Raw genomic sequence first — 25,852 nt, 5'->3', positions numbered from 1 at the left:
GAGGGCTGCTTACCCCAGCGACCCCTCACAACCCACCCTGCAATGTATTGTCATAAATAGGATATATTTGTACGTGTGTGTGTATATATATTTGTATATCTGTACGCAATGTATTTTAAGTTTACACCCAGGTGTGTGTTATCTATGAATAAACATGCACAGCACTAGGGCTGCAGCTCTGGGCCCCACACTGTCAGGCCTCAGCCCCGTGCCCGTGGCAAGCGAGGCTACCCCCGCAGCCCACACTGCTGGCCACGCTCCATCCCTCAGGAGGCAACACGGCGACTCGGTGACAACGGGCTCGGTCGCGACATGACACCCCCTGAGGGAGGCAGCGGGGGAAGGGGGGGGCAGAGACACACCCAAGATGGCGGCGCCCCCTCCCCCGCTTCCCTCCCGACCTTCTTCCCGTGAGCCTCAGCGGCCCGTTCCCGCCTCTCCCCGCCTCAGCGACAAGATGGCGCCGGTGCCGGGTGAGTGCCGCGGGCCGCCAAGGTGACCGCGGCCCCCGCCCGGCTCCTCGCCCCCTGACCCTGCCTTGTTTCTGTGTCTCTGTCCCGCAGTGCCCCTCAAGGACATGAAGCTGATGGACGTGAAGCTGGGCCAGCTGCCCACCTGGCTGGCCATGAGGGACTTCACCCCCGGTGGCATCGGGGGGGCCCTGCGCAGAGGTGAGGGGGGGCCGCGGTGTGTATAAACGGTATTTGTGAGTGTATAAATATCATTTATGGGTGTATAAACGGCATTTTTGTCTGCATAAACGTTGCCTGCTGCTGCAGCAGATGTTTGCAGTGGCAGGCTGCAGGGTCTGCTTCACAGTTTTTGTGTTGTTGAAACCTCGCCTCACGCAGTGCCCTGTTTGGCCTTTGGTAAACCTGCTGCTCGCCTGGGCTGTGTGTGCCAGAGGTTTGTTTTCAGTGACCCTTCTTCTGTAAGGAGGAAATAAGGTCACCACCACGTTCTCTGAAGATAAGTAGGGACACAGGGCTCCTATGGATCGTTTAGCAAAAATTTTGACCAATGCCTTTGCTATAGATGTAGATATGCCCTTTAGGCAGACTTAAAAATACCAAATACAAGTATCTGTGTACTGCATATATAAGTATTAAAGTATCTATGTGCTGCATATATGTTAGTATTAAAGCATGAATTAATTCCTAAGCAGCTTGAGCTTGTGAAGTCATTGTAATGTTTTGGGGAAAATGATAAATAGCTCTATGTTAATTTTGCTTAACAAACACACCGGTTGCCTTTTCTCTGACTTGATTCTGAGACCTTTGCATGTTTCATCTGAAACACTTTCCTGGAGGCCTGTGAATCCAGCGTGCTTCTTTCTGACACAGGAAAATACACAGCCCCTCTGGCTGCTATGAAAACCGCTTTTCTCCTACACAGGGTATGAGAGGTATTACAATAAATACATCAATGTGAGGAAAGGGGGCCTTGGTGGTATCAGCATGGTGCTTGCTGGATACGTTGTCATCAGCTACATGTGGAGCTACAGTCACGTGAGTAAGTAAACGCTGTACAGCTGAGTGTGCACAGGGCAGCTTGGAAGGTTGCTTGGGGCAATTAAAACAGCAAACCTGTTAGTGCTTTTAGAAATTAAGTGAAAGACTGTGCTAACCATTGCCACTTCAATCTAAGACTGTCTGTGGGCAGGCAAAGCTTGTTTAGCTCTAGAGCACCTGAATAACTTTTAATAGATTATTTAAATAGCCAATATTTTCATGTGATGAAGAAAGTGTAAATCTTGTTGCCTGTCTGACCTGATGGTGCTTAGAAACTGCACTTAAATTTCTTCTAGAGTGCTTTCTTTCCTGTAGCTTCAGTATTATTTTTCTTGTGACTTCAGTAAAATTGACTTGTTTTACATTGATACAGAGCACGACCGTCGCAGGAAGTATCACTGAGGCATGAATTTCAGAAAGTGAAGGTGCAGCTCCTGACTAGACTTGGCTACTGGAACAGTTACCCGACAGGAGACATCAGAACTGTTCATAACAAACTCTGTACTATTATGACCAATAATAAAGTGCGTACACTTTACACCCACTGAGCTGAGACTCTCCTAACTCACTTGTTAATTGTGCTGCGTGGGTTTGTCTTCTCAGCTTTATGTCCCTCGAGAAGTTCAGAGATGGCTGGAAAATTGTCGGTGTGCTATCTAGGCTGCAATATGAACTGGGGAAATTACTACAGCTGATTGATATTGATTCATCTTTAACTATGTGATAAGAAACAATCCAATACTTTTTTTTACTTCTAATGACCTAAGTGTTACTGATTGGACAGCTTGCTAAAAGGTTATATTTTAATTTGAAAGAAGAATAGCTGAGCTTTAAGTTTTCTTGTGGCAGATAATTTCTGATTCACAGTTTGACTGTCACTTGGGACTGGAGGTATTAGAACAATTTTTCCACTGCAGAGCACTTTCTGAGATCAGTTTTAGCTTTGTTACCTCTGTTAGCCTATCAAAACTCCAGCTACTTTCCTTACTAAGCAAAGCTGGAAGGTTATTTTGGGTGGGTATAAGCCTCAAAGACCACTAATATAATGAAAGTCCGTGAAAAAAGGGAAAATCTTTGCTTATTGACTTAAAGGCAGGGGTGAGAGTACGTGTACAAATGCAAGTTAGAGCAGCAGCTGTGTATTTGTCCTTTAGCTTCCTCGTGCACTTCAAGCGAGGGCATCTGAGTGCCACAGCACTACCTGCTGAAGCTTGTGACCAGCTGGGTGTTGCAGGTACGACCTGCAGTGTGCTTCTGTCAATAGGAGTAAGAATGAAAACCACTTGTTACGGGATACAAAGAATCTCTTCAGCTTTATCAGTAACAGGAAGGCTTTCAGTTTCCAAAAACAGCAGTTCAAGGAGTGAAGACCTTAAACTTCTCTGGACTAGATGGGAAAGGGAGCTAGACACTGAAGGGTTTGTTCCTTTTCATACATACAGGTAACACATCTCAGTGTGGCTACTACTCAAAATCTGGGGGCACAAGGTGTTATAAAAACTGTTTAATGGTCTGTCATACCATAGTCACTTAGTCTTGAAACTTGTATTTGGACTGACGTAATATCCACAATAAAACAACAGCTGTCATTCAAACCAACATAGGCTCTGGTCACCTCTCTTATATAATCATGTTACTCTGTTTAAAAAAAAAAAAATCATAGCTTTTTCCATCAGTACATTTCAATAAAAACAAAGTATAAAGGCAGCCAGCAAATAAGAGAGGGGTTAGACTCAATAAGGCTCACGTTGTAGGTGCAAGTTTTTTTTTTTGTTTTTTTTTTTTTAATTCACATTTTGTCATTGGCCCTTTTGAAATACTCTCACAAAATGAATGGGTTTTGGCTTGGAGTTTCTCAGAAGAATGTTCTACCACTTCTAGATGCAGTGTTCCATAAAACTATAGAGCTCCACTTCTTGGGTCTTCTCTTGGCTATGGAAATACTTGCTCAGTGTGAGCTGAAGGGCGGGTGCTGAGAAAAAGCTCCCCTATTCCTACACTTTAAGCTGTGTTCATTTCCTACCTGCTTTGCAAATGGAAAATGAGCACAGATGTGAGTTTCCTAAAATATTGCTCCTCATTGTCTGGCTAACCAAAAGAAATGCCAATTTATTATCCCCCAATTTGTTTTCACCCAGAAGATTAATTTCTAACCTCCAGTATAGCAAGAAACATAGAAACAAAGTTAAGTGGACGAGAGTTTTGCAGCCTGGTGTGTGAGGCCTTAAGTCAGCCACCAGGACAGGTTTATCGGGATCTAGGAACACGACTTTGCTTTGTAAGAGCTATGGGACAGCAGAATTCCTGCTTCCTCACTGAAGGGAAGGCATTTCAAGTGTTAATTTTCCCAGTCAGTCTTCCTGCTTCCACAGGGAGGGCTGAAACGCTGCAGGTTCTCCAAAGAGAAGTGGCAGAAGGAAAACACTTTAGAGAAACACTGGAGTTAAGATGAGTTTACGTTGAACGCTGCACCGGTGAGGGGTTTGCATATCTATTTGCTTTTAGATCTACCTTTCAGCAGGGCTCAATGAAAGTAGACGGAGGCCAAAATCTATTTTAAAAAAGGTTAAAACATAAAAAAAGTTGTGGACAATTACAAAAATCTTGCTTAGCAGCAACCAGCCTCTGACCAGTTCTTTCCAGTAATGGCATTAAAAAAAACAACCTGATTAATAGTTCAAGAAATAGTGCTAGGCAGAAACCTTTTCTCAGTGTTAATAGCTCCCTTGCGCTCTTCTTTCTGCTCTTTCACTGTCCACTGAGAAAGGCCAGATGTCCTTTGGTGCATCTGTTGGCATAATGACCTTTTTCACCACACTAAAAAAAGAAAGAGAGAGGTAAGTTAGGACGGAGTTACAGCTTTTTCCTCCTGCTGCCTTTAATAATGCAGCCAGCAACTGTTCAATTCCAAAACTTTATCCAGGTATGGAAGATGCAGGTTCAGAAGTGAAGCAAAACTTGGTGTCCCAAGGGTCACCACGACTTATGGGCTGCTCCCACTCCTCGGAGCAAAAGCTGCTGCTGTGCTGCGATCAACCTGGCACCACATTATTATAACACACTGCAAAGGAGACGGATCTCAGAGAGTACAGGGCTGTGACACACAAGGAAAATTTCAACGTTTGAGGCTTCCAGGACCACTCCACCTGATAAGCACTGTGACACAGATATACTGGGGGCTCTGCTAATCAGCTATCCTAGATTAGATTCATGACTCTGCACCTTAGGGCTACTCAAACACAGAGAGAAACGTCAGTATCTGATATTACAGCATTCTCCACATACGTAATTTATTTGCTTCCTTAAGTCCTAGCTCTACGCTGCTCATTTACTGGAGATGAAGTACAATAACGTAGCCTCGGGCAGAGATGTGACTTTTGAAACCTGCAGTTGCAAAAAACGGGAAAGGCAGGATGAAAATTCTCTGTGCTTTCTCACTCACTGTAACATTTTGCTAGTTCCAGTTATAGGAGCTCACGTCTCTGAGGCTGTCACTGTCACAAGATGCCTTCAGTGGAGTGGGTTTATGTTGTCAGCATTTACTAAAACTTTGTTTTGGAACTGAATAAACAGCTACTAAAGGTTTTCAGTGAAATGGATCCAGCTTCTTAAATACCTTTGTCTGGTCACAGTAACTTCTACCCAGACAAGCACATAAGACACAAAGTTGGCACACACAATGATGTAACTGTCAAAGATGATGGGAAAGAAAGGTGGTTGTTTTTTATGTGTTTTTTTTTTGTTGTTTTGTTTTTTTTTTAAATCTTTTCTAGTGGCTAGGGTTGTGGCTTTCGGGGAAAAATGAGCAGAGATGGAAAACCGATTGTGTCAAACTATTTCCCATGATTCTGAATGAGAAACCAAGGTGAACAGTTTATTTTTTGGTTTGACAGTGAGGGCTTGCTGAAATTACAGCTGAAATACTGAACAGTCTGAAACAGAACAGAAATTTCTGTTCATATCTGAAATTGAAATATTCAGTATCTGTTACTCACAAGGACCTTCCACACCAAAGTCATCCCCAGTCTCTGGGTGTAAGCAAATTAACTTGGCAGATAAAACTAACATTAATCCTTATTTTGAAGCATACAGTTTGATCGTCTCCTTTAACCATCATTGTGGTAGGGATCCTGTTTATTAGCAGACAAACTTAAGTATGTCCTCCAACAGTCTTAACTGGTTCTTTATACTCTGATACTGAGCTGGCAAACCAGCAGTATCTAGGTTTAAGAACTCAATAATAACTCCCACAGCTATATCCACTCGCTGAAAGTGCAATGTTTAATGAGCAGGGCACGTTTCACTGTGAAAAAACCCTTTGCAAGACCAACTCCACAACCACACCAGTCCATTTCTTTGCCTGTGCCAAGCAACCAGCAGCAAAGCAGTGTGAGGCAGTCCAGATGAATTACCTTGTAACAGGTTACTTGCTCCAACGGCCGGGGTCCTCTGTTCCCAGTGTTGTTATTTTGAGACTGCATGACTCCGATGACTTGGGGCGTCCTCTGTTGGTTGGGAGAAGAGTTCTGACTCGTTAAGTGCATCAGGCATGATGACCTTTACGGTTGTTATTTTGTTAAGAAGAAAAAAAGAACACCCCACATATCGAATGATCAATTTTCTTCCAAATCTATGTGTGGGTGATCTGCCAGCTGGAGCACCAGAGAGAAGAAATCAAAAACTGAGGCTTACAAAGCCCAGCAATCCTGCTTTTTCTCTGAAAAGCAAATTTAGAGTTGGTTTAGGCTGCTAAAATATCATTGCCATCACCAAGAGATGTCATGAAGATTCCAAAAACTGGCAGATTGCTGCACAACCACGTATGATGTGCTTCTAGGTAATGCAGGAGTGTTCTGTGACTAGATTTTCATGTAAAGCTGGAGCAACCTTCATGACTATAATGGCACGCAGGGCTGCTAGCTGCTTAATTCTTGTGTAGCACTTCCCCTCCTTCCAGGCAGCCCCCTAGGTAACAGAACTGCCACTGCTGGCCTCTGAGCTGAAAATTGTAACAATGACTGAAAAAGTTGGCCAAGTTGAGGGGAGAAACAGAACAAAGCAAAACGCCATGCTCCCAGGACAAAAGCAGCAGCAATAATCAGATGGCAGACATGAGAGGGCTGGGAGGAAGGCAGAGAAGGGGCAGTGCTTCGTGGTTCATTAGGATTTTTCTCTAAGTCCTTATTAAGAAAAGTATATCACACACACAAATAAAATAGGAGAGGTTTTCCCTCATTTAGTAAGTGTTTCTCTACGTTTTTCCAGGCAAGTCAGATCCAGGAGTCCAGGTATCCTGTTTTGACCATTAGAGACTATAACATCTTCTAAAGCAATGTTTTGGGGGTGGGTATGAAGGGGAGGCAGGGAAATTGTGTACCTTTTGCTGTGTTTGTGTCGGCTGAGGCAGTGGTGGTTGTTCTGTGGTTCCCATAGGCAGTTCAAACCGAGGGCTGGTTTAGACCGAAACAAAAAGATTCTCAAATCATATGCCAACATTTTACCATCAGCTCAAAAAACACCGAAAAAGAAAACAAACATTCAGCTAATTAACTTAGGTTCATGGGAAACAGGCCTCCCCCTCCCCACTTCTCTTCACATTTTGATGCTCAGTACTTATGCATGCTAAAATGCTAAACCAGTACGCAGCATCTCCCTCTAGCTGTGAAGTCTTCTGGAACCTAAACCCATGCAATCTCACTGCACTGATGGCATCCGAGCACCACTCCAGACGCCTACTGGTAACAAACTCCCTGAGGAGCCCCAGCCCCATACCCTCCAAGTGAAAACACAACAAACTAAATGTTGGCCAACTTTCCAAACCCATTGGGAAGCACTAGAGCACCCTCATTTGACATATATCAGATCACGGAGGAAACGAGATTACAGGACAAGCCTGGAAACATACTCACTGCATGAATTTACAGGTAGGTCCCTCTGGACAGAATCCTACTAGGTAATTCACACAAATGACTCTTCGAGTGTGTCGGTGTCTGCAGAGGGGACCTGCAACACAAAGCTCCATGGGTCAGGTATCATAAATGTGCACAGCAGCACTCACTAGCAGCAGGTACACAAGCAGATCGTGCCAAGAAAGAATGGCAGCACCCTACCCTTGATTTACAGCCAGAGAAGCAGCAACTACACAACATACATACCATGTTTACAGAAGCCTCTGTCATACCAGGGACAGTCTTTGATCTTAGATTCCGGGTCGATGTGCAAGAATGGGCATTCTTTGTTACTGCATTCCCCTGTACCAAAGGCAAACACACTTCTTAGTCAATTGTACGAGTTCAAGACTAAACCGCTCCTAAACCATTACCTGGATCGTGTAGCTCCCACAAAGCTGTTACCAACATTTACACGTTCAGGCACAACAGTCTTACTGCCTGCCTTAACCTAGGGGATGAACACCAAGCACTCACCCCCAGTGAGCCAAGTTCTACCAGGCTGGATTGTTTGTGTGTGCTTTTAAAAACAATGCAGAAACTGAATTTGAAAGAGCAGTCATGATAACAAAAACCAAACATATAGTGCACCAAAAGTGTGGAGAAACTACAAATTGCGCACTAACCTCACAATCCAAGGAAACCTACAAGACTGTAAGTTTCTGACAGCAAGTTGCCTCATTATGTCCAGATCTCCAGAGCTGGAAAGCAAGTGCATAAAAGTTTTGCACCCCCATTCCCTCTGCTGCTCATCAACTCCCCAAAACAAGAGTCATGCAAAGACCACCTGCTCAGCCTACTCAACTCATAACCAAAACAGAAAATAAAGAACAACACCCAGAAACAACTTTGAACTTCCCCCCTCTTCCCCCAAGGGACAAGCTCTTGAGAGAGAAGACATCTACAACGCATGGCAGACTTAGGGGCATGAGATGAAGCGCTAACCAGATCTGAAAAGCTCCAGCCTAACAGTATCAGCAGACTAAGAAGAACTGCAATGTTCTGAAGACAGTACAAGAAGGATGTACCAGGATCCTCTTCATCAGACTCCCACGCTTGCAAGGAATGCTAAGTAGGAGCTACAATGCCCCTTACCAAATTTGGAGTAGAAGTAACACTCAGGCATCTTGGTCATGTCGTACTCGTGCAGAAACTCGCACTGGTCTCCCTTTTTGCACAGTCCTCGTAGCCAGTGTTTGCAAACAACTGTCTTTTCCCCGCTGATGTGTCTGAATGGGCACATGCCTCCTGCAGAAGGATGGGGTGAGCAGAAGGAAAAAGAACAATTAAGATCTGCAGCACGAGCAGGCACACAGCAGCAACAACACTTCCCTCGCCTCTGCAAGAGGGGCTTCAGAAGACTTTACTTTTGTTTATGACTTTAGCATTTAATGGCAATGACAAAACAGGGACTTGCAGATAAGTCCTATTTTACCCTCTAACGAAGTGAGCAGTGTAGTGTCCAGCTCTTAAAGCTGACAATCACAACCCACAGCTACTAATACAGACACAACCACACAGGCCTGCTTGTGGTAAATTCAAGCCTTCCCTTACTGGTAGATTTTCTCATTCATCTCCCAATTCCCACCTCCTCTCCCCCCCCAAAAAAACAACAACAACAACAACACCCAAAAGAACAACAACAACTCCAAAATAAACAAACTATCACTTCACAGTTACTGGAGTTAATTCAGTATCCTTCGTTTTTATGCTCAATCTTCGTTACCTGGTGCTAGCAAATCTAATTTTCTTACCCTTCATATGTGTTTAACAATACTGGACAGACTACTTGCCTTTTCCACAGGCCGCTTTTAAAAAAAATTCACAGACAGCTGCACCTGATTCTGTGGAGAGAACAAAGAAACATAATTAACGGCAATGAACTTTTGTAGCAACTTTCAAAACATTTCCTTTCCCAAGAAGCAGTCTGGTCCTCAAACCCAAAAGAAAAGCAACATTTTGGTTTGGTGAATTTATTCTCCTGCATGAATGCTTTGCTAAGGTCTGGCCGTCACAAATATCTCTGTTCTTGGTAAATACACAGCAGGAGAACTTCTGCTAGGTTGGTGGTGCGTGTTTGAACTTTCAGAGATTTAGGTTTTGCCTCTGCTGTTTAGTCAGTCACTGCAGTGAAACTTGTGCTCACAGTCCTGGCAACTACGGCCTTGTGTTCTTTGCCCAGAACAGCCTGAAACAATCATCGGGGTGTCACCCCTTGCTGATCACAACAGGAATCACAGCATTCAAGAGAATTAAAACACAGGAGTATTAGCCTAGTCAGAAATCTTCAACAGATGTCCGAGTCTCCCTAGGCTGCTTGTGGCGGGCTATGAGGCTGCAGGACAGCCTTGTGAGACCAGGCCACGAATGCACCTCGAGATGAAGCTTCCCTGTCACCAAAACACCTCAGCTACCTGAAGGGAATGAAACAGAGGGTGCAGAAAAGTCATCTTTATTCATGTTAAAGCCTGAATTTCCATTTTCTAGGCCAGTGCGGTACAAATTAAGGCTTTCAGCGGGGAGAATGGGAAAAAGAGGTGGTCTGAGACAAAATGTGGCCTCACAGAGAAACCTCCCTGGGAAAGTAGGAGAGGGGTGGGAGCAGGGGGAAGGGAAGGGAAGGGAAGGGAAGGGAAGGGAAGGGAAGGGAAGGGAAGGGAAGGGAAGGGAAGGGAAGGGAAGGGAAGGGAAGGGAAGCCCCCCCGAGCCCCCACGCACTGTCCATGCCGGGAAAAGGCAGTGGCTGCGCCCCCAGCTGCTGCTCGACGGCCAGCTCCAGGTCGAACTTGATGTGGTCCACGCTGGCGATGAGCTCCTGCATGGTGGCAGCCGGGGGGCGACGGCAACGGGAAGGAAGGGGGGGAATGGTGGGGGCCGGCTGCGGCCAGGCCCGGCCCGGCCTGGCCCGGCCCAGCCTGCTCCGCTTCGGCAGCGCCTCGGCTGTCGGGGAGGCGGCGGCAGCGCCGCTCCGCGCCGCGCCGCCCGCCTGGGGATGCCGGGAGCCGGCCTCTGACCCTCGCCTCACAGCACCGGGGCCGCCCCTTCCTCCTCCTCCTCCTCCTCCTTCTTCCCTCCTCCTCTTCCCGCGCAGGCGCCTTGAGGAGCCCTCCCCACACCTCCCCCCGGGGCCGGTTCTCGGTTATCGGGCTCCGTTTTCCCCTCAGGGTCCCCCCGCCATGAGGCACTCGCCGCTCCGGTTCCTCCTCGCCATCGCCCCGAGGGGCCGCGGGCAGCCCCGCGGTGTCGCCTCAGGGTCCCCCGGTGTCTCTTCAGGGTCCCCCCGTGCCTCCTCAGTGCTCCTCGGTGCCTCCTCGGTGCCCTCCGGTGTCCCCTCAGTGCCCCTTGGTGTCCCCTCAGGGTCCCCCAGTATCCCCTCAGTGCTCCCCGGTGTCCCCTCAGCCCCTCACAGGATCCCCCCCAGTGTCCCCCCACAGCTATGGGGTCGCAGGGCGCTGAGTTCATCACCCGGACCCCCCCACAGCAAGGATCAAGGGGAAGGAGAGGGCTCGGGAGGCTGCAGGGAGGAGGATGATGATGATGATGATGATGAAGGTGTGGAGTTCGGGACGCTCTCCACCAGGTTTTCTGCTAGGAAGTTCTACCACAAAGCCACGCCGCGGAGCCGGGACTTAAAGCTGGAAGAAGAGGGAGAGGAGGACATGGGAAGGAAGCCCCGACGTGGGCCCAGGAACACCCCGTACTGGTACTTCTTGAGGTGCAAGGCGCTCATCAAAGAAGACAAGGTTTGCTCTTTGCTCGTTTTTGGTAATAATATTTAATTGCTGCCAAACAGAGCGCTCTTGGGTTAGGATTAGAGTAGTTCTGTTGGAAAAGACTTGCAAAGTTCATGGATTCCAATTTTCCAACTGCTTCAGAGCAAGAAGTTAAAGTTGTAATCAAAAGACGTGCACACATCCTGTTTACCTGAGTTCTGTTCACACCACTTTCCTACCTAATTTTTCCCTTCCCAAATAGGAATGCGGTTAACTAATCATTTTTGATGGTGTCCAGACAGTGACTTCTAGAAATTCAGCCACTCCTCAGTGCTGTCTCCACTCAATTAGTCCAATGTCCCCTCTGGCAGTCATGGCTTTAATATTTTTATGCCATCCACCTCTCATCCCAAATCCCTGCAACACCATCTGTATCATCTTACACGCTTCATTCATATCTTTACAGAAAGCAGCAAGAATTTGTGAGGAATCCCGTGCTCTGTAGGACTTCCACCACAATCTGACTACAGCTGAGGATATTGATATATTGTGACCGATTCTGTTGCTGCCTCGTAATGGATTTTCCTTTTTCCCATAGCTGGCAGAGGCTCTGGAGCTGTTTGAGGTGCAGATGCTGAAGGAAGAGCGAGTGCAGCCGGAAGAAAGCAATTACACTGTACTAATTGGTGGCTGTGGCAGGGTTGGCTATGTGAAAAAGGCATTCAAGCTCTACAATGATGTACGTATGTTTATGTTCTCTGCTCTCTCAAACCTTAAGTTTTCTCAGCTAAAACTGTTTTTAACATTTGGTGTGTTATTCTCTCTCCAGAATGCCTTTTAGTGTTTACATCTTCTTAGCCTGAATTTTTTAAAACCAAAGTAGGAAATTCTAAAACTCTTTTCCTAAAAAGTTAGTCCTGTGTTTTCTTGTCTTCTCTTAGATGAAAAAACGAGGCTTAACTCCCACCGAGCCCACATACACAGCCCTGTTCAACGCCTGTGCTGAATCACCGTGGAAAGATTCAGGCCTGCAAAGCGCCCTCAAATTACGGCAGCAGCTAAAGAGCAAAAACCAAGAGCTGAATCTGATAACTTACCATGCGCTGCTGAAAGTCTGTGCCCTGTGCTCAGATCTCAGGATGTGCTTTGACGTGCTGAAGGTAAGTACGTGACTTTTCTTGTGTCAAGTGTATTCTGCTGCAGTTAAAGTTCCTGGGCTATAATCTGTAATTATCTATACTTAAAATGTTTCTATTGCATTGATCTTTGGTTTCATACAATAAAATCCAAGAATGTACAAAATTTAAGTAGATAAAATGAGGCAGCTACAGGCCTAAACAGAGGTTGGCTTTGAAACTGTGGTCAGGTGTCAAGAATTTATTGAACAGTTTTTGGAGGGCTCACAGCTATTGCATCCCTTTCCTTCATTTTGAAGACCCATGTATTGGTATGTACCTTCCTTTTAGAGCTCTGCAGCAGTTTTTCCTCAAAAAGGCCAGTCTAGGAGTTGCTAAAAGGCTTGCTATCCCTGTGCCCAAATTCCCCATAGCTCCCATAAGGAAGAAGCTAGGATCTATGCAGGCATTTCAATTTATTTATTTTTATTCTGGAGCAATCGTCCTGCTCAGTGCTGAGAGCTCACCCTATGCTTTGTTGTTAACTCTGTCCCCAGAAGATAACAGCAGCATTTGAGCTTCACAGCTGGCTACAACAGACTGTTTGGGTAACTGGGAAGTTCAATCCTCTCTTTGCTCTCTCCTTTTTTTTTTTTTTTTTTTTTAGGAAATAGTGCAGAAGGGTCATGTTCCCACAGCTGAGACCTTCAGCTTCCTTCTCATGAGCTGCATAAAGGACAGTGAAAGCGGCTTCCGATACGCCTTACAGGTTTGTCTTTATGGACTAAATAAGGAAAATACGCTTCTGTACAGTTAACTTGTCATTTCAATGTATAGAAAACAGCAGGTTACGATGAGCTGATGAAATCAGGAGGAGCTCAGCACCTCCTAGGACAAATTCTTTAAACTAGACTTCCATCAAGACATTCTGTAAGCTGGTGAGGTGCCCTGAATGATGTCTCAGGGCCGTACTAGCTTGAGGTGGCTGCTCACTGCCCACTGCCACTTCACCTCCTTGTGCCGTAAACGTGCTTACAACCTGCTAGAAGTGCTCCTGCTGTTCACTGTTACTTACATTTGATGTTCATCTTCCCCTCTGCAGGTTTGGAAGCAGATGGCTAAGCTTGGAATAAAGGCCAACAGCCACACGTACAACTTGATGCTGCGTGCTGCTAGAGACTGCGGAATTGGCGATCCGGTTGTGGCCTCCCAAGTACTGCTCAGCCCCGCTGATGGGAGCTCACCTCAGCTAAGGCTTGCACCCGGCACACAGAAGGTGAAAAACCAGAGAAAGAAGGGATTGGAGGGAGCACCTGCTGTCCAGCTGGACGTGGAGGCCATGGAAAAGCAATTATTTCAGCAGAGTTTGGTGCAGCCTGAAGAACTTATCAGGCAACAAAGGAAAGATGTGAATGATACAGAAATGAAACTAGTACCAGCTGGTCTCAACAGCAGCACTGAAGCATTGGTGAGAGGAGATCAGAATGAGCTAGAGCAGGACCAAGCGTGCCTAAGCCAGAAACTGCATTTGTGCAACCTGCCCAACTTGCTGGATTCACGGGTTCCTGATGCAGCTGTGGTCTCCTTGGGGACGGTGGCCACGCCATCCCACAGACTGGCTCTGATGGGGGACGTGGAGGGCTTCTTGAACAAAATGAAAGAGGACAACGCAGAACCCAACATTAAAACGTTCACGTTACTGGCTGAGCTGGTAGAACCCCAAAGCCCGTCAGAATCCTCTCTTCTGGCACTCCTGGATGAGCATAAAGTGAAAGTAGACGTGACTTTCTTTAACACCTTAATAAGGAAGAAAAGCAAACAGGGAGACCTAGAAGGAGCAAAGGTAAGGAAAAACCCAGAACCAGCCTCGTTGTTGCCTTCTTGTTTCGGGCGTCCAGTTGTGCTGTGTTTCATTGTGACACCTGCTTCTCTGTCCACAACAGAAACTGGGAATCTGACACTGCTTTCCACTCAGCAGTGCTACAGCGAGGCTTTCTGGAAACCGATGTCCATATTTGTATCTTGCAGAGCCTGCTGCCAGCTCTCGCAAAGAGGAGCCTCTCCCCTAACCTCCAGACGTTTTGTAGCTTGGCAATTGCTTGCCACCGAGAGAAGGATGGGTTGCAGCTGCTCTCAGATTTGAAGGTAATAAAAATAAACCTCTACTGCTTAGGGTTCAAGCTGCAAAAAGCAAGAGGAGCGTTAATGCTTCTAAAAAGTCCTGCTGAGGTTTCTAGGGTGTGATTTAATTCCCTAAACACACAGCTCTAGAGCAGCTGACAGCCCATAGCTGCGCTGGGATAGGAGAGGGGTCAGGGGAAGAGAAGGTGCTGGAGCAAGAGCTGTGCTCCTTGTGTGAGAGGTGCCAGAACAAAAAAGGCAAGCAGGAAACCCTGTGCTAATTGGCAGCTAATTTGTTGTTTCCAGACGTCCGGAATAACTCCCAACAAGTACATCTACAGCGCCCTCATCAGTGCTGCTGTGAAGCAGCTGGATTACAGTTACCTCACAGAGATCCTGCGAGACATGAGGAATAATGAAGTGCCTCCCAACGAGGTCATCATACGCCAGCTGGAGTTTGCAGCACAGTACCCACCAAAATTTGACCGGGTGAGTGGCCATGGCAGGCCACGGGGTGAGGGACACCACCGAGGGAGGGGAGGTGTGAGTGCCCAGGCTTCTTCCTTTGGGTTTGTCTGATCTGGTGGCATTTCCTCAGCAGCTCTTTACCTAATAACAGCCTGTAGCTGCTGCATGCTGGTATTACGAGCTCTGTTCTAATCAAATTCTTTTTTTTTTTTGTTGGCTTTCTCTTTGTAGTATAAGTCAAAGAACCCCTACCTGGCGAAAATTGACGGCTTCCGTGGCTACTACCACCGGTGGTTAAAAGTCATGGCAGGAGAGGAGACGCCCCACCCCTGGGAGAAATACAGAACAGCCAAACGGTCAGTGGGGGAGGATAAGGAAGAGGATGTGCAGGGGAAGCTACGCCAGGATGCTGCAGCTGACAGCTAGGTCCTGCGTGTTCCGTGTGCTGGAAGAACTCAGAATTCACTCCCTTAAACTGCCTCCATGTAGGAAAGCTGTTTTGTAGTTCCAGGAACCCAAGTTCTTGCGATAACCACTAAATAAAATATTTTTCCTCTGTTCCAAGGAGAAGCAAACACATTTCCAGTGAGTTTCCTTAAGATACTTAAACAAATCACTTTAAAAAACAAACACACAACCCCACATCCAACAGGAGAAGAGGGGCACAGAGGAGTTTTGCCAGAAGACTGCTCCGGTCTCTCAGGAAAGCAGACTTTATTTTAAAATCAATGGCTACACAAAAAGCTACTCCAAAACAACATCATCCTTTGTACCTAGCATCCAGGCAAGCACGTTGCTGGTTTAATCGCAGTACAGAGCTATCCAATCACGCAGGAGGTGGGTATAATTGCACTCACAGTCCACGGTGCAGGACGAGTTCAGAGTTCAAAAGGAAATATTTGGGTCTCGGTGCTTCACCCAGAACAACCTCGGCATCCACAGTGAGTGCATTCAATGATCCTACCCTGGAAAGGAGACACAACAGCGATATTTCAGCCAAGTTCTGATGAGCAGGCAGACCCCCCGGCCTCAGCCTCGCTGCAGAGGCTGTGTTTTGAAGGGGTCTGTGTGAAAAGGCTGCCTACAGCCCAATTTTATACAGTTTTCTACACTTTAATAACTTGGAGCAACCACACGCCAAAGCTGGCAGCAGCTTTAAAGCACCCAGATATTAAATCTACCAGCAAAAGGTAAAAATTGTTAGAGCTAAAGGAAATTACCAGAAGGAAGAACATTCCCTCCCCTGCTGTCCCCGACCAGGGGGAGCTTAGAAAGGGCAGAAGGGCAGGGAGAAGCTGAGAACTTACCACTTCCAGCTTGCTTTTGGGGACCCTGCAGATGCAGTTGGTCCCGAAATTGGTGTCCCGCGTCTGGATGCAGCGCAGGCAGCAGAGGTTCTCGTAGCCCTGCTTCTTCCACTTGGCAATCAGGTTCTTGTCGGCATATCCCTCCTTGATGCAGTACTCATAGAGCTCTGCAAAGAGCAGGCGTTATTAGCAAAAGTAGCTCCCAGGAAGTGTTTGAAAACAGCACGAGGAATTTCTAGCAGTGCTCACGAGCTGTTAGAGCCACGCAGGGGCCAGCTTTCCCTCCGCCCTCCCTCCCTTCATCACCCCGGTTTGGGTGCACCCCCTGGCAGACACCTCACCAGGGGGAGGCATTTGTCCTTCTCACCTCTGCTGATGGCTTTTCTTTTGTAGAAGAGGTCAAAAATGTAACGTGTCTTCTGGTGGTGGATTCTGAAGATAGGCCAAAGCGATTCCACTTTCCTCTTCCCCTCGTGGGGCTCGGTCTCCGCTGGGAGGAAACAACAAACATCAGATCCCACCAGATTTCAGCCGATTCTCCCAGATTTCCACCTTCCTCTGTAACATTAGAAACTGCTCCAGGAACATTCCTGACTTTAACAACTTGGAGTTAGGAATGAGCTTAATGGGAGAGGATTCCAAGGAGAAGGACGTGGCCTGGCAGGGTCCCTTTAGAAAATAGAAGCTAAATTATGAGGACAGGAGGAAGGAGGTGACCTGCAGAGGGACGGAGCTGACTTCATGGCTGATGGATCTCGTCGGACCAGAGCAACAGCACGGGCAGGAGCTACCGGTCCCACTGCATGCATCGGTCACGGAGTGCCCCACAACAGGCGCACTCCAGCCCTCTGCCCGGTGACCCAAACACACCCCAAAAAAGTTCAGGACAACCCAGGGCTCGCCCCGTGTTCGGGGGTGGCCAGGGTGTTAAGGAAAAGCTGGTTTCGGGGCCGTTACCTTCCCGCATCTTCTGGTCCAGCTCATCCAGCGTGGGCTCGATCAGCTCCCAGCCGTCGGGGGGCGGCTTCCTGCTGCGCTTCACCTTCGGCATCGCCGCGGGGACGGGGATGGGGGGGGAAGCACCGGAGTCACCGCCTGTCCGCTCCCCTGAGCGGGCACCTCGGATCCCTCAGAACAGCTGCAAAGAGGCAGGGGGGAGGCTGCGGGGATCCCGAGGGGCTCCAGGGTGTGGCCAGTGCACCCTGGTGCCCTCCCGGTAACCTCCCGGTGCCCTCCCGGTACTCTCCAGGTACCTCCCGGTACCCCCGGTACCCCCTGGTACCCTCCAGGTACCTCCCGGTGCCCTCCCGGTAAACCCCGGTGCCCTCCAGTGCACTCCCGGTACCTCCCCGGTGGCCTCCGGTGCCCTCCCGGTGCCTCCTGGTACCCCCCCAGTGTCCCTCCGGTACCTCTCAGTACCCTCCGGTGCCCTCCCGGTGCCCCCCCAGTACCTCCAGGTACCTCCAGGTACCCCCCGGTGCACTCCCGGTACCCTCCCGGTAACCCCCCGGTACCTCCCCGGTGCCCTCCCGTGTCCCCCGGTAACCCCCCGGTGCCTCCCGCGGCCTGGGGCTGCCACCGGGACGGTTCCCGTTGACCCCGGGCCTGGTCCTGGCCCTACCCTCGTCCCGCTCCCGGCCCCGCTCCGGTCCCACTGCCGCCCGTGGGGTCCTCTTCCCCTCTCCGCGCCGCGCTGAGGTGCCCACCGCAGTGCCTGAACAAAACCCTCCTTTCTCCACGCCCTTCCCCACCGTTCTCCCCTCCCTCAACCGGGACACCGTAACAACTCTGCCTCAGCCTCAGGGCCGCGCGCTGCCTTCTCGTTTCGCACCGGGAAAAGACGCGGAGCGGCGGCGGGCGAGGAGGCGCCGAGCGGTCAGCCCCGAAGCGGGGGCCTCGCGGGGCGGGCTCTGAGTGGGCGGAGCGGGCTCCGAAGGGGGCGGGGCGCGAGGAGGGGGCGGCTTCCGCTTCCGGGTCGGCGCTGGGGGCCGGGGGGGCCGCGCTGCAGCCGCCATCGCCGCGATGCCGAAAGGAGGTGGGGGCGGGGCGCCCGGTTCGGGTTTAATTTCATTTTTTTCCCTTTAATTTATTTATTTGGGGTCTTTTATGAGGCGTTGGGGGCTGGGCCGGGGCAGCAGCCGCGGGTCGGGGCTGGGCCGGGGCCCCCCTGAGGCGCTGGGGCCTTGTGGAGGGGGGCTGGGCGCTGGGGGCTCCCCTGGGATGGGCTCAGAATGCCGGGTTTGGGTTTTTTGCTATTTTTCGTTATTTTTTGTTATTTTTGGGGGTCTGTGTGGAGCCGGGCGTTGGGCTCGGCGAGCCCGCCGGGCGTCCCCCAGCTGGGGCTATTCCATGGAAACAAATTCCGGATTATTTCATTTTTTTTCCACCCGTTTTAATGGTTTGAATCGGGATTTAATGCTCCGGATGGACCCTGCAGAGGCGGAGCAGCTGCCCCTGGCACCGCACCCCCCCCCCCAGCATCTCGCTGTGTCCAAATAGTGCCCAGTGCGGGGGGCTGGGCGCTTCCCCTCACTGAGGTGCCCGGGGGGCAGCCCCACGGCTGATTCTCTCTGATTTGTTTGTTTGTTTCCAAGCTTTTCTGTAAATTAATTCATTTAGAGCAGCTTTTCCCCCTTGTATGGCTGTATCCAGCCATCAGGCTTCTGTCTTCTCCAGTTTGATCCTGGTGTAGGGTCCGGGCACGAAGGCTGCCGGCAGCTGCTGAGCTTGTAGCGGGCGCTGAGGCAGGCCAGGTGGATTTTCTCGGCGCCACGTGGGGTGTCAGGTACCCTGGCGGTGTTCCTTTCGGAGCGATGTCACTTGCTGGGCAGGGATGTGACGGCTCCGGCGCTCCCTTGGAGCTTGAGTTCCCCACGTGTGTCAGTGGTGCCACGTGGGGCGGCTGGGAATGGGGAGAGCAGGGCTTGGGGGGCAGCAGTGCCCTGGTTGTGCTGGTGGGGGAGTGCCCGTGAGCTTCCAGAACTGATTGTAGAGATCTGTGCTCCCTGCCCTTCCTTATTTAGTGCCAGAAAACCATCTCAGGGGGGGCTCAGTAAGGCTTCAGAGGGGCATTTTGAGAGAGTTTCCTCCATGGCTCAGCTTTTACCAAGCTAAAACATACGAGAATTGGTCTGTGCTCGTTTTCTGAGCCAAAACTGGTCAGAAAACGAATTCCCAAAACCCTCGAGGGCTGCCTCAAGAAGCCTGACAAACGCAGCCAGGCGTGGCCGTGACGCAGGGTCGGGCAGCGATGGGTCTGCCCCGTAAGGAGGGACATCCACGCCGTCCCTTTCCCCTCTCCACACCGTTTGGAGGTCTCGTTGTCCTCAGCAGGTGGGAAGGGAGAGGAGCAGGAGGCTTTGCGGGCTGAAGGATGCCTGCAGGAGCAGGGCTGCCTCGCACGAGCTGCTGGGCTTTTACTGATCTCGCCCAGCGGCTGCACCCTGCACTCTCCAGCTTGCTTTTGCCAGCAGCTCTCGGCTCTGACGACAGAAGCAGAGCAGCCGCCTGCAGGACGCATGAAGGGCTCCACAATTCCACGGCAAAACCCCCAGCATCGTGCTCTGGAGAGCCAGGCGGGCCGCCCAGCCAAGCCCCCTCTCCCTTCTGCCTGATGTCTGCCGCTCGTTTTAGTGCTTTATAAGGGAAACCAAAAACATGGAGGCTCCTTTTACGAGTTGCTCTCACTCCCATTCCCGAAGCTTTTGTCCAATTGGCTCCCCGGGCTCCCTTGGCACAGCCTCAGCTCAGGGAGGGGCCGAGGAGCTGGTGGGAGCTGCTGCCACCACACGAACGCACCGGGATCCCTGCCGGGGAGGGAACAGGAGCAGGGCTGGGGCTGGGAACAGCTCAGCAGCCCGGGAGGGGAATCAGAGAAGCCACAGGCTTCACCGAGAGTGGCAAATCCACTGTGACTCTTTTTTTTTTCCTTTTGAATTCTGTTTGGACTTGTCCTGTGTGTGCTGAAAATGCAGAGTGTGTGCTGCAGGAGGAGTCAAGCTTTTTGGAAGCTCATCGCCAAACCATTTATTAATTCTTTTAATTATTTTTTTCTTGTACAGGTAGAAAAGGAGGCCACAAAGGCCGGGCAAGACAGTACACGAGTCCTGAAGAGATCGATGCGCAGCTCCAAGCAGAAAAGCAGAAGGCAAGGGTAGGTGCTTACTGTGAGAACTCCAGGCTTGATTTGCAGCTCACGAGACGTGTCAGCTCGCTCACGTGTCGCAGATCACTCTGTCAGTGATCACAATCTGAATTCTGAATACCGGTGCCTGGGGAGGCTGCAAGGTGGGATCCAGTCGAGCTCCTCGTGGAAGTGAGGCCAGGCTGACCGTCTGTCAGCAATCTGAAGGTTAAAGGATGAGGACGATGGTTGTACAGCAGCTCTAAACGTCTTTTCCTCCCGTAATTCATCATTCTGGTCTTCAGCATAAGCTCGTTCCTCACTCCTGCTCTGCAGCTAGGCTGTGGAGAAAAGGGGCTCACGCCCTGACAGCTTTCATTTCTTGAAAACAGCATATTTGACCCTTTTCTACTTTTAATGAACTAAATTCCTTTGACTTCTTTCTTTACACACGGTTTTCTTGTTTGTCTGTGGGAGAAATACCAGATTTTTCTGGTGTGAGCTTTTTTTTGTGCATTTTAACCCCCAGCACGGGTCTGTAAGTCCGCCTTCCCCTGCAGCTATTGGGCTGGCGTTACAAAAACCACGGCTGCTTTCTGCAGCACTTGCTCTCTTGCGTTGCCAAATTACCCCATGAACGATGCCACTCACTGCTCTTCTCTGAGACTTCCTGAAAGTGCTGCCTAAGCCTGAACTCACGATTCCAGCTGAAACCTCACGGCACTGACTGCAGCGGGATAATTATACCCTGTGTAGGAAACACTGATGAGTAAATCCCAGAAAAAGATTACCCATCCAAGCTGCTATGAGCCATATTGTTGACTCCTTTTGAATGTTTTGACCAGCTGTAACTCGAGATGATTGCGTGGTTTGCTGCTTTGCCAGATATTCCGACTTTGTGTCACATTTCTTACCCTGTAACTCCTCTCGGTTTGTTTTCTGATTCCACCGTCCTGGCTTCATGCCATCCTTGCAGTTACTGAAGCCACTCACGGTTCTGCTCCTGTTTTCCAAAAGGAGTTCAGCTTCTTACTTGCACGATGTCATTCACAGACTTTGAATTCACGAGCCTTTTCTCCATCCAAGTTGTTAATAAAAATACCAAGTGGGAACAGAACAGAACGAGCCTCGGCAGGGCCCCACGTGAGATGTCTGTCTGCTTTTATAAAAACAAAAACACAACAACCCTCAGAGGACTGCTTTTTGAGGATTTTTTTCTGCTGTGATCATCCCTAGCACATAGTGATGGTTACATCCAGCCCAGTTTTATTAGGGGAAGTTTGTAAACACTTAAAATTAGTCCTCCTCCTGCCCATAGCCCCTCTGCTTTGCCTGTTGCTCTGGTTAAGGATATTTAATAATGGTAAAGCAAGCTCTTCACACCCGTGTTAGTTTCCCTAATCTTACCTTCTAATGATTTACAAATTAATTTCTAGACACTGATTAGTAAAAGCTGTGCTGGAAAGGCTGCAATTTCTTGTATTTCCACTAGAAACACCGTTCTAGTTCATGTCTGGCAATTTTCTCTTTATTTTTTTTTTTATCTGGACCTAGGCTGGGATCCATCATGCCACATCTGAGTAGCTTCTGGTCCCTCAGAGACCGTGCAGTGGAAATTCAGGCCAAAATTCTCCTGGAGATCCTTCATTTGGGGAAAGTAAAGTGCCAGTTCTGTCCTGTACAATAGTTTTCCTGGCCAGTTATGTAGAGAGAGCAACAGAATTGCTTGGAGGAGATCTGTTGGGGCAGGTGATGCTCGCTGAACCGTGGTGAGAATGAGCTCTCGTTCTGGTAGAGTGAGGCAGCCCTGGTGGGCCGTGTCAGGAGCAGCAGTGCTCGGAGCTGCGCATCATTCCCCCAAAATGATCTCGTTTAAGAGTACCTGGGAATTTTATTGACATGTTTTCTTCCTGTGATTTCTGTAGGAAGAAGAGGAGCAAGAAGAGGGAGGCGAAGGAGCAACAGGGGACCCCAAAAAGGACAAGAAGTCTTTAGATTCAGACGAGAGTGATGAAGATGATGAGGACTATCAGGTAGTGCTATTCTCAGGGCACGAAATGCATTTGCTTGGAGTTCTCTTTCAGAGCTATCTACAGTAAATCTTTTATGGAATCACTACTTCTAGAAGCCAGGAGAAAAAAAAAAACTTATTTGACTACATTTTGTCCTCAGAGTGATAATTTTTGTATTTTTAAGTGAAATGCAAAGGCAAAATCATCTTCAAAGAACAGTGAAGATGTTTGGTAGTTATAAATCCTGGCTCACAAATGGTTTTGCTGTCTGATGGTGAAACCACCTTGAATTCTACTTTTGGGGTGTGGTGCAGGGTATTTGATGCCAGAATATGGCAGGACAGAGCTTCTTACCTTTCCTCTTCTTCTTAAACCTTAGCAAAAGCGCAAAGGCGTGGAAGGGTTGATAGACATCGAGAATCCCAATCGTGTAATTCAGACAACCAAAAAAGTAACTCAGCTGGACCTGGATGGACCCAAGGAACTCTCGCGACGAGAGCGGTGAGTTTTCCTGCTGCCTCGGGGGGAGCTGGCGTGGTCCTGGGGTTTCACACATGCTGCTGGCATCAGCTTAGTGTGGAGAAGTGTCTCCCTGCTGCCTGTGCGTTGGTGTTTCAGGGAAGCCCTTAATCCGTGTTGCCCTCTAAAGCTGACACTGAGCAGCAGCAAAGAGTCAGGCAGGATTCACTTCATTTCAAAGTATCTCCTTACAAACTTTTCAGAATTCCTCTGTTTTCTGGGAGTAGCTGTGTCTACCCCGGGGCCCGGCAGCTCGGCCCGATGTGCTGAGTGAAGTTTGTTGCTGTGAAGCAGACACAGGCTGTTTCTCTCCTGAAGTTTAATGCCAAAAATCAGATGTAACCAAAATCCATTAACCAAAGGTCACGCTGGGGTCTACTCTAATCTTGCTCCAAGAGGTGCCCTAGTGGCAAGTAGCGGTTTCCCAGACTCCTGGGTTCGTGGTGAAATTTGTGCCTGATGAGTAAGATGAGAAGCCAAGTTTCATCTCCTGGTTTCATTTATTTGGAATAGATCGTTTAAGTTTGATTAGTTGGGATAGATTCCTTCAGCAGAAGTACCCTTGAGGTGTACTTCTGGGAAAAACGTTACAGTGCTGCGTAGCCTGGGGCTAATTCATTTGACCTCGCTGTGTATCAGTGCTCTTATTTAGCTGAAGGTAGAAATTCCTCAGCTTCTCATCATCCCTGCAACAGATGTAACGCCCTTGAGAACTGCTGACAGGGTCCCCCAGCCTGTGCAGGCAGCCCAGCTCTGTACTCAGCTTCCTTCCCAGTCAGAAAACCTCCCCTGGTGTCTGTCAGTACCTGGATGCTCACTGGGGTTCTGTAATTGTTGCTGTGTTTCGCTCAAACAGGGAGGAGATCGAGAAACAAAAGGCAAAAGAAAGATACATGAAAATGCACCTAGCTGGTAAAACAGAGCAAGCGAAGGCAGATCTCGCCCGACTAGCCATCATCCGGAAGCAAAGGGAAGAAGCTGCCAGAAAGAAAGAAGAGGAAAGAAAAGGTTAGAGAACAATTAATCCTATTACTTCTCTTTTTGCAATGGCTGTGCTGCCGTGAGGTATGGTTTCTGCTATCACACATCGTGGTCCCTCGTCTCCTGAGACCGCGTGGTGTTGCTCAGTGTCCTCGTGACTCCTCTCATCAAAACTAGGTTCAGCTGGCTCATTCTTATCAAGCTCTAGGGTGTCTGAATAGGGAGCAGGCAAGAAGAGAAGGGAATTGCTCGATACCCACATTGTCCGCAGCCTCCCAGGCAATGCTAGCTCTGATTTGGGGATTTATCAAGTTCCTTCTGCTGGATGCACGCTGGGGATCCAGGCTGCACGGTGAATTCGCAGCTCTCCTCCCCTGTTGGGATTTCCTCTTCAGCTCTGATAGACGAGAACCAGAACCCTGATGGCTGTGTTCCCAGTGACATCCACAGGGAAATTTGTGCGTCAGCATCGGGGTGGTTTGGGGAAGCCTGAAGGGAAGCCAGGGACAGGGAGGGCTGCTCCCACTTAGCCTGGAGGGAGCAGGACTTAGTGGGGAGGGTCAGAACCTTTCCCCAGTTAATTCACTGCACGTGGCTAGCAAGAATTCAGTCTCGGGGGCTGCCACCAGCTCTGATGCGTGCTGTGAGACGCTGACACCTCTGTTCTTTCCCTCCTCCAGCAAAAGATGAAGCGGCGATGGCAGGTAAAAGACTGCAGTCCCTGTCCCTTAACAAGTAAGCGCGGGACGTGCAAGAGGAGGAATCGCCAGGAAGCCGTGCCTGGTGCCTGCCAGGAACTCTGTCGTGTTGCACACCACAGGTGCCACGCAGGGTACACTGCGGCACCGAAGCCACCTCCACCTCCAAGAGACACTGACGATGTGTTTGTCTTCATCCTGGCACAGATTTCCATTTGGGGTTAGGGGCAGCTGCTATCTTCGGTGCAGAACTGTGCTGAACAGCAATTCTCTGTAACAGTTTGAAAACCTGAATGTTTTTGCTGTTTTTAGGATTAAGAACTCATAGATTGGGGTGGGGTTGGGGGGGGAGGGGGAAGGGGCGGGAGGGAGCTGTGCGGGAGGGGAGATGCTTTAAATATTAGATTGCAAGAAAATAGATTGTGGGGTCATTGCGGGGTGGGGCATATGGGGTGGGGAACTTTGACTTGCTCATGAAAACCCAAAGGATAACGTATCTGGGGAATCCTTTCGGGCAAACGGCCCATAAAATTTCGCTGCAGGGTGTTGCAGTATAACCGAGAGCCTGACTTCATGGACATCTGGAGTGCTGTTCCTTCCCGTTTTCATCCCTCCTCTCTTGCAGCCGGTCTCCCCCCTTTTCCCTCCTCTTCATTATTTTGTTTCTTCTCCTGATTAGGGATAGTGCCAGTTTTTAACCACATCATCCTTTGTTTAAAGGAAAAATAAAAAACATCATTAATTGTATCAGACCCAGATGGGGAAAAAAAAAAAAGCTCGATAAAGGTGAAAAAGGAAAAAGAAACGACAAAACGTGTATATTTGGCTGATTAAAATGTAAATTATAACTGCTCTCTCCTTGTCTCGTGTGTGTGTGTGTATGTAAACGAAGCCGCGTGTTCAGGCGGCTGCGATGCACGATGCGGTAACAGCCTGGCGGTCTGGTGACTTCTGTGGCTGCTGCTTTGCCGTTTCTCTGCTCTCGGTGGTGGTGAATTTGGCTCAGGGTTCGGGAGCTCTATCAGCAGGTGCAGCCTGAAGGCAAAAAGCTTTTCCTCTCCATCTCCTCTTGCACAATCTCATTGCGGCAGTGGAGCAAACGATTTTACCTTCGGGCTGCCGCCTGGCCCAGTCGGTGTGGCAGGAGGGACAGCTGAGGATGCAGGATGACAAATGCCACCATTTATTCTGTGTGACCCCACCATCCGTGCCCATCTGCAAGGACTCTGCTGGGAGGATGTGACAGAGATGTGCCATAGGGAACCTCACTGAGCTCAAACCACAGGGGGAATTTACTTTTTTGGTACAGGGAGGCTGGGTCAGCTCTGCACGGGGA

The 25,852-nt window shown here is 49.2% G+C and overlaps 5 protein-coding genes across 6 annotated transcripts; 3 read left to right on the top strand and 2 right to left on the bottom strand.

Moving 5' to 3' along the window:
* Positions 1-325: 325 nt before the first annotated feature.
* On the top strand, positions 326-2,059 carry ATP5MF (ATP synthase membrane subunit f). The gene is made up of 4 exons (XM_027468823.3): positions 326-473; positions 564-671; positions 1,396-1,512; positions 1,885-2,059. The coding sequence occupies exons 1-4, from the start codon at positions 368-370 to the stop codon at positions 1,911-1,913; spliced, it is 360 nt and encodes a 119-aa protein (XP_027324624.1). The 5' UTR covers positions 326-367; the 3' UTR covers positions 1,914-2,059.
* Positions 2,060-2,805: 746 nt separating this feature from the next.
* On the bottom strand, positions 2,806-10,447 carry CPSF4 (cleavage and polyadenylation specific factor 4). The gene is made up of 8 exons (XM_027468822.3): positions 10,178-10,447; positions 9,253-9,303; positions 8,555-8,707; positions 7,667-7,762; positions 7,421-7,514; positions 6,889-6,961; positions 5,924-6,016; positions 2,806-4,328 (listed from the first exon to the last, which is right to left on the bottom strand). Exons 1-8 carry the CDS (start codon positions 10,278-10,280, stop codon positions 4,260-4,262), a joined length of 732 nt encoding a protein of 243 aa, XP_027324623.1. The 5' UTR covers positions 10,281-10,447; the 3' UTR covers positions 2,806-4,259.
* A 41-nt stretch (positions 10,448-10,488) lies between these two features.
* Positions 10,489-15,455, top strand: PTCD1 (pentatricopeptide repeat domain 1). Its single transcript, XM_038186699.2, has 8 exons — positions 10,489-11,202; positions 11,771-11,911; positions 12,114-12,332; positions 12,955-13,056; positions 13,390-14,130; positions 14,316-14,432; positions 14,715-14,897; positions 15,108-15,455. The coding sequence occupies exons 1-8, from the start codon at positions 10,636-10,638 to the stop codon at positions 15,300-15,302; spliced, it is 2,265 nt and encodes a 754-aa protein (XP_038042627.2). The 5' UTR covers positions 10,489-10,635; the 3' UTR covers positions 15,303-15,455.
* A 118-nt stretch (positions 15,456-15,573) lies between these two features.
* On the bottom strand, positions 15,574-18,000 carry BUD31 (BUD31 homolog). Of its 2 annotated transcripts, none has more exons than XM_072024138.1 (5): positions 17,976-18,000; positions 17,141-17,321; positions 16,551-16,673; positions 16,184-16,350; positions 15,574-15,841 (listed from the first exon to the last, which is right to left on the bottom strand). In XM_072024138.1, exons 2-5 carry the CDS (start codon positions 17,232-17,234, stop codon positions 15,791-15,793), a joined length of 435 nt encoding a protein of 144 aa, XP_071880239.1. In that variant the 5' UTR covers positions 17,235-17,321; positions 17,976-18,000; the 3' UTR covers positions 15,574-15,790. The 2 variants fall into 2 exon arrangements, with proteins under 2 accessions (XP_071880239.1, XP_071880238.1); XM_072024137.1 differs by lacking the exon at positions 17,976-18,000 and adding an exon at positions 17,805-17,959.
* A 91-nt stretch (positions 18,001-18,091) lies between these two features.
* Positions 18,092-25,368, top strand: PDAP1 (PDGFA associated protein 1). Its single transcript, XM_027468825.3, has 6 exons — positions 18,092-18,218; positions 20,245-20,336; positions 22,232-22,339; positions 22,698-22,819; positions 23,694-23,845; positions 24,499-25,368. The coding sequence occupies exons 1-6, from the start codon at positions 18,206-18,208 to the stop codon at positions 24,555-24,557; spliced, it is 546 nt and encodes a 181-aa protein (XP_027324626.1). The 5' UTR covers positions 18,092-18,205; the 3' UTR covers positions 24,558-25,368.
* Positions 25,369-25,852: the final 484 nt, after the last annotated feature.

Source organism: Anas platyrhynchos, chromosome 15, assembly GCF_047663525.1.
Source record: "Anas platyrhynchos isolate ZD024472 breed Pekin duck chromosome 15, IASCAAS_PekinDuck_T2T, whole genome shotgun sequence".
NCBI classification, from domain to species: domain Eukaryota; kingdom Metazoa; phylum Chordata; class Aves; order Anseriformes; family Anatidae; genus Anas; species Anas platyrhynchos.
This window is presented reverse-complemented; position numbering and strand designations above follow the sequence as displayed.

Excerpts from the sequence above, each read along its gene's own strand:
- ATP5MF (XM_027468823.3), top strand. The coding sequence starts at position 368 with ATGGCGGCGCCCCCTCCCCCGCTTCCCTCCCGACCTTCTTCCCGTGAG. Across the intron at positions 672-1,395 it reads CGGGGGGGCCCTGCGCAGAG|GGTATGAGAGGTATTACAAT; the intron begins GTGAGGGGGGGC and ends TCTCCTACACAG. Across the intron at positions 1,513-1,884 it reads GTGGAGCTACAGTCACGTGA|AGCACGACCGTCGCAGGAAG; the intron begins GTAAGTAAACGC and ends ACATTGATACAG.
- CPSF4 (XM_027468822.3), bottom strand. The coding sequence starts at position 10,280 with ATGCAGGAGCTCATCGCCAGCGTGGACCACATCAAGTTCGACCTGGAG. Across the intron at positions 7,763-8,554 it reads TTACTTCTACTCCAAATTTG|GGGAATGCAGTAACAAAGAA; the intron begins GTAAGGGGCATT and ends CCTTTGGTACAG. Across the intron at positions 6,962-7,420 it reads CCTACCTGTAAATTCATGCA|CCCTCGGTTTGAACTGCCTA; the intron begins GTGAGTATGTTT and ends GGTCTAAACCAG.
- PTCD1 (XM_038186699.2), top strand. The coding sequence starts at position 10,636 with ATGAGGCACTCGCCGCTCCGGTTCCTCCTCGCCATCGCCCCGAGGGGC. Across the intron at positions 14,131-14,315 it reads GAGACCTAGAAGGAGCAAAG|AGCCTGCTGCCAGCTCTCGC; the intron begins GTAAGGAAAAAC and ends TGTATCTTGCAG. Across the intron at positions 14,433-14,714 it reads AGCTGCTCTCAGATTTGAAG|ACGTCCGGAATAACTCCCAA; the intron begins GTAATAAAAATA and ends TGTTGTTTCCAG.
- BUD31 (XM_072024138.1), bottom strand. The coding sequence starts at position 17,234 with ATGCCGAAGGTGAAGCGCAGCAGGAAGCCGCCCCCCGACGGCTGGGAG. Across the intron at positions 16,674-17,140 it reads GGACCAGAAGATGCGGGAAG|CGGAGACCGAGCCCCACGAG; the intron begins GTAACGGCCCCG and ends GTTTCCTCCCAG. Across the intron at positions 15,842-16,183 it reads CCAAAAGCAAGCTGGAAGTG|GGTAGGATCATTGAATGCAC; the intron begins GTAAGTTCTCAG and ends TCTCCTTTCCAG.
- PDAP1 (XM_027468825.3), top strand. Across the intron at positions 20,337-22,231 it reads CAGAAAAGCAGAAGGCAAGG|GAAGAAGAGGAGCAAGAAGA; the intron begins GTAGGTGCTTAC and ends TGATTTCTGTAG. Across the intron at positions 22,820-23,693 it reads GAACTCTCGCGACGAGAGCG|GGAGGAGATCGAGAAACAAA; the intron begins GTGAGTTTTCCT and ends TCGCTCAAACAG.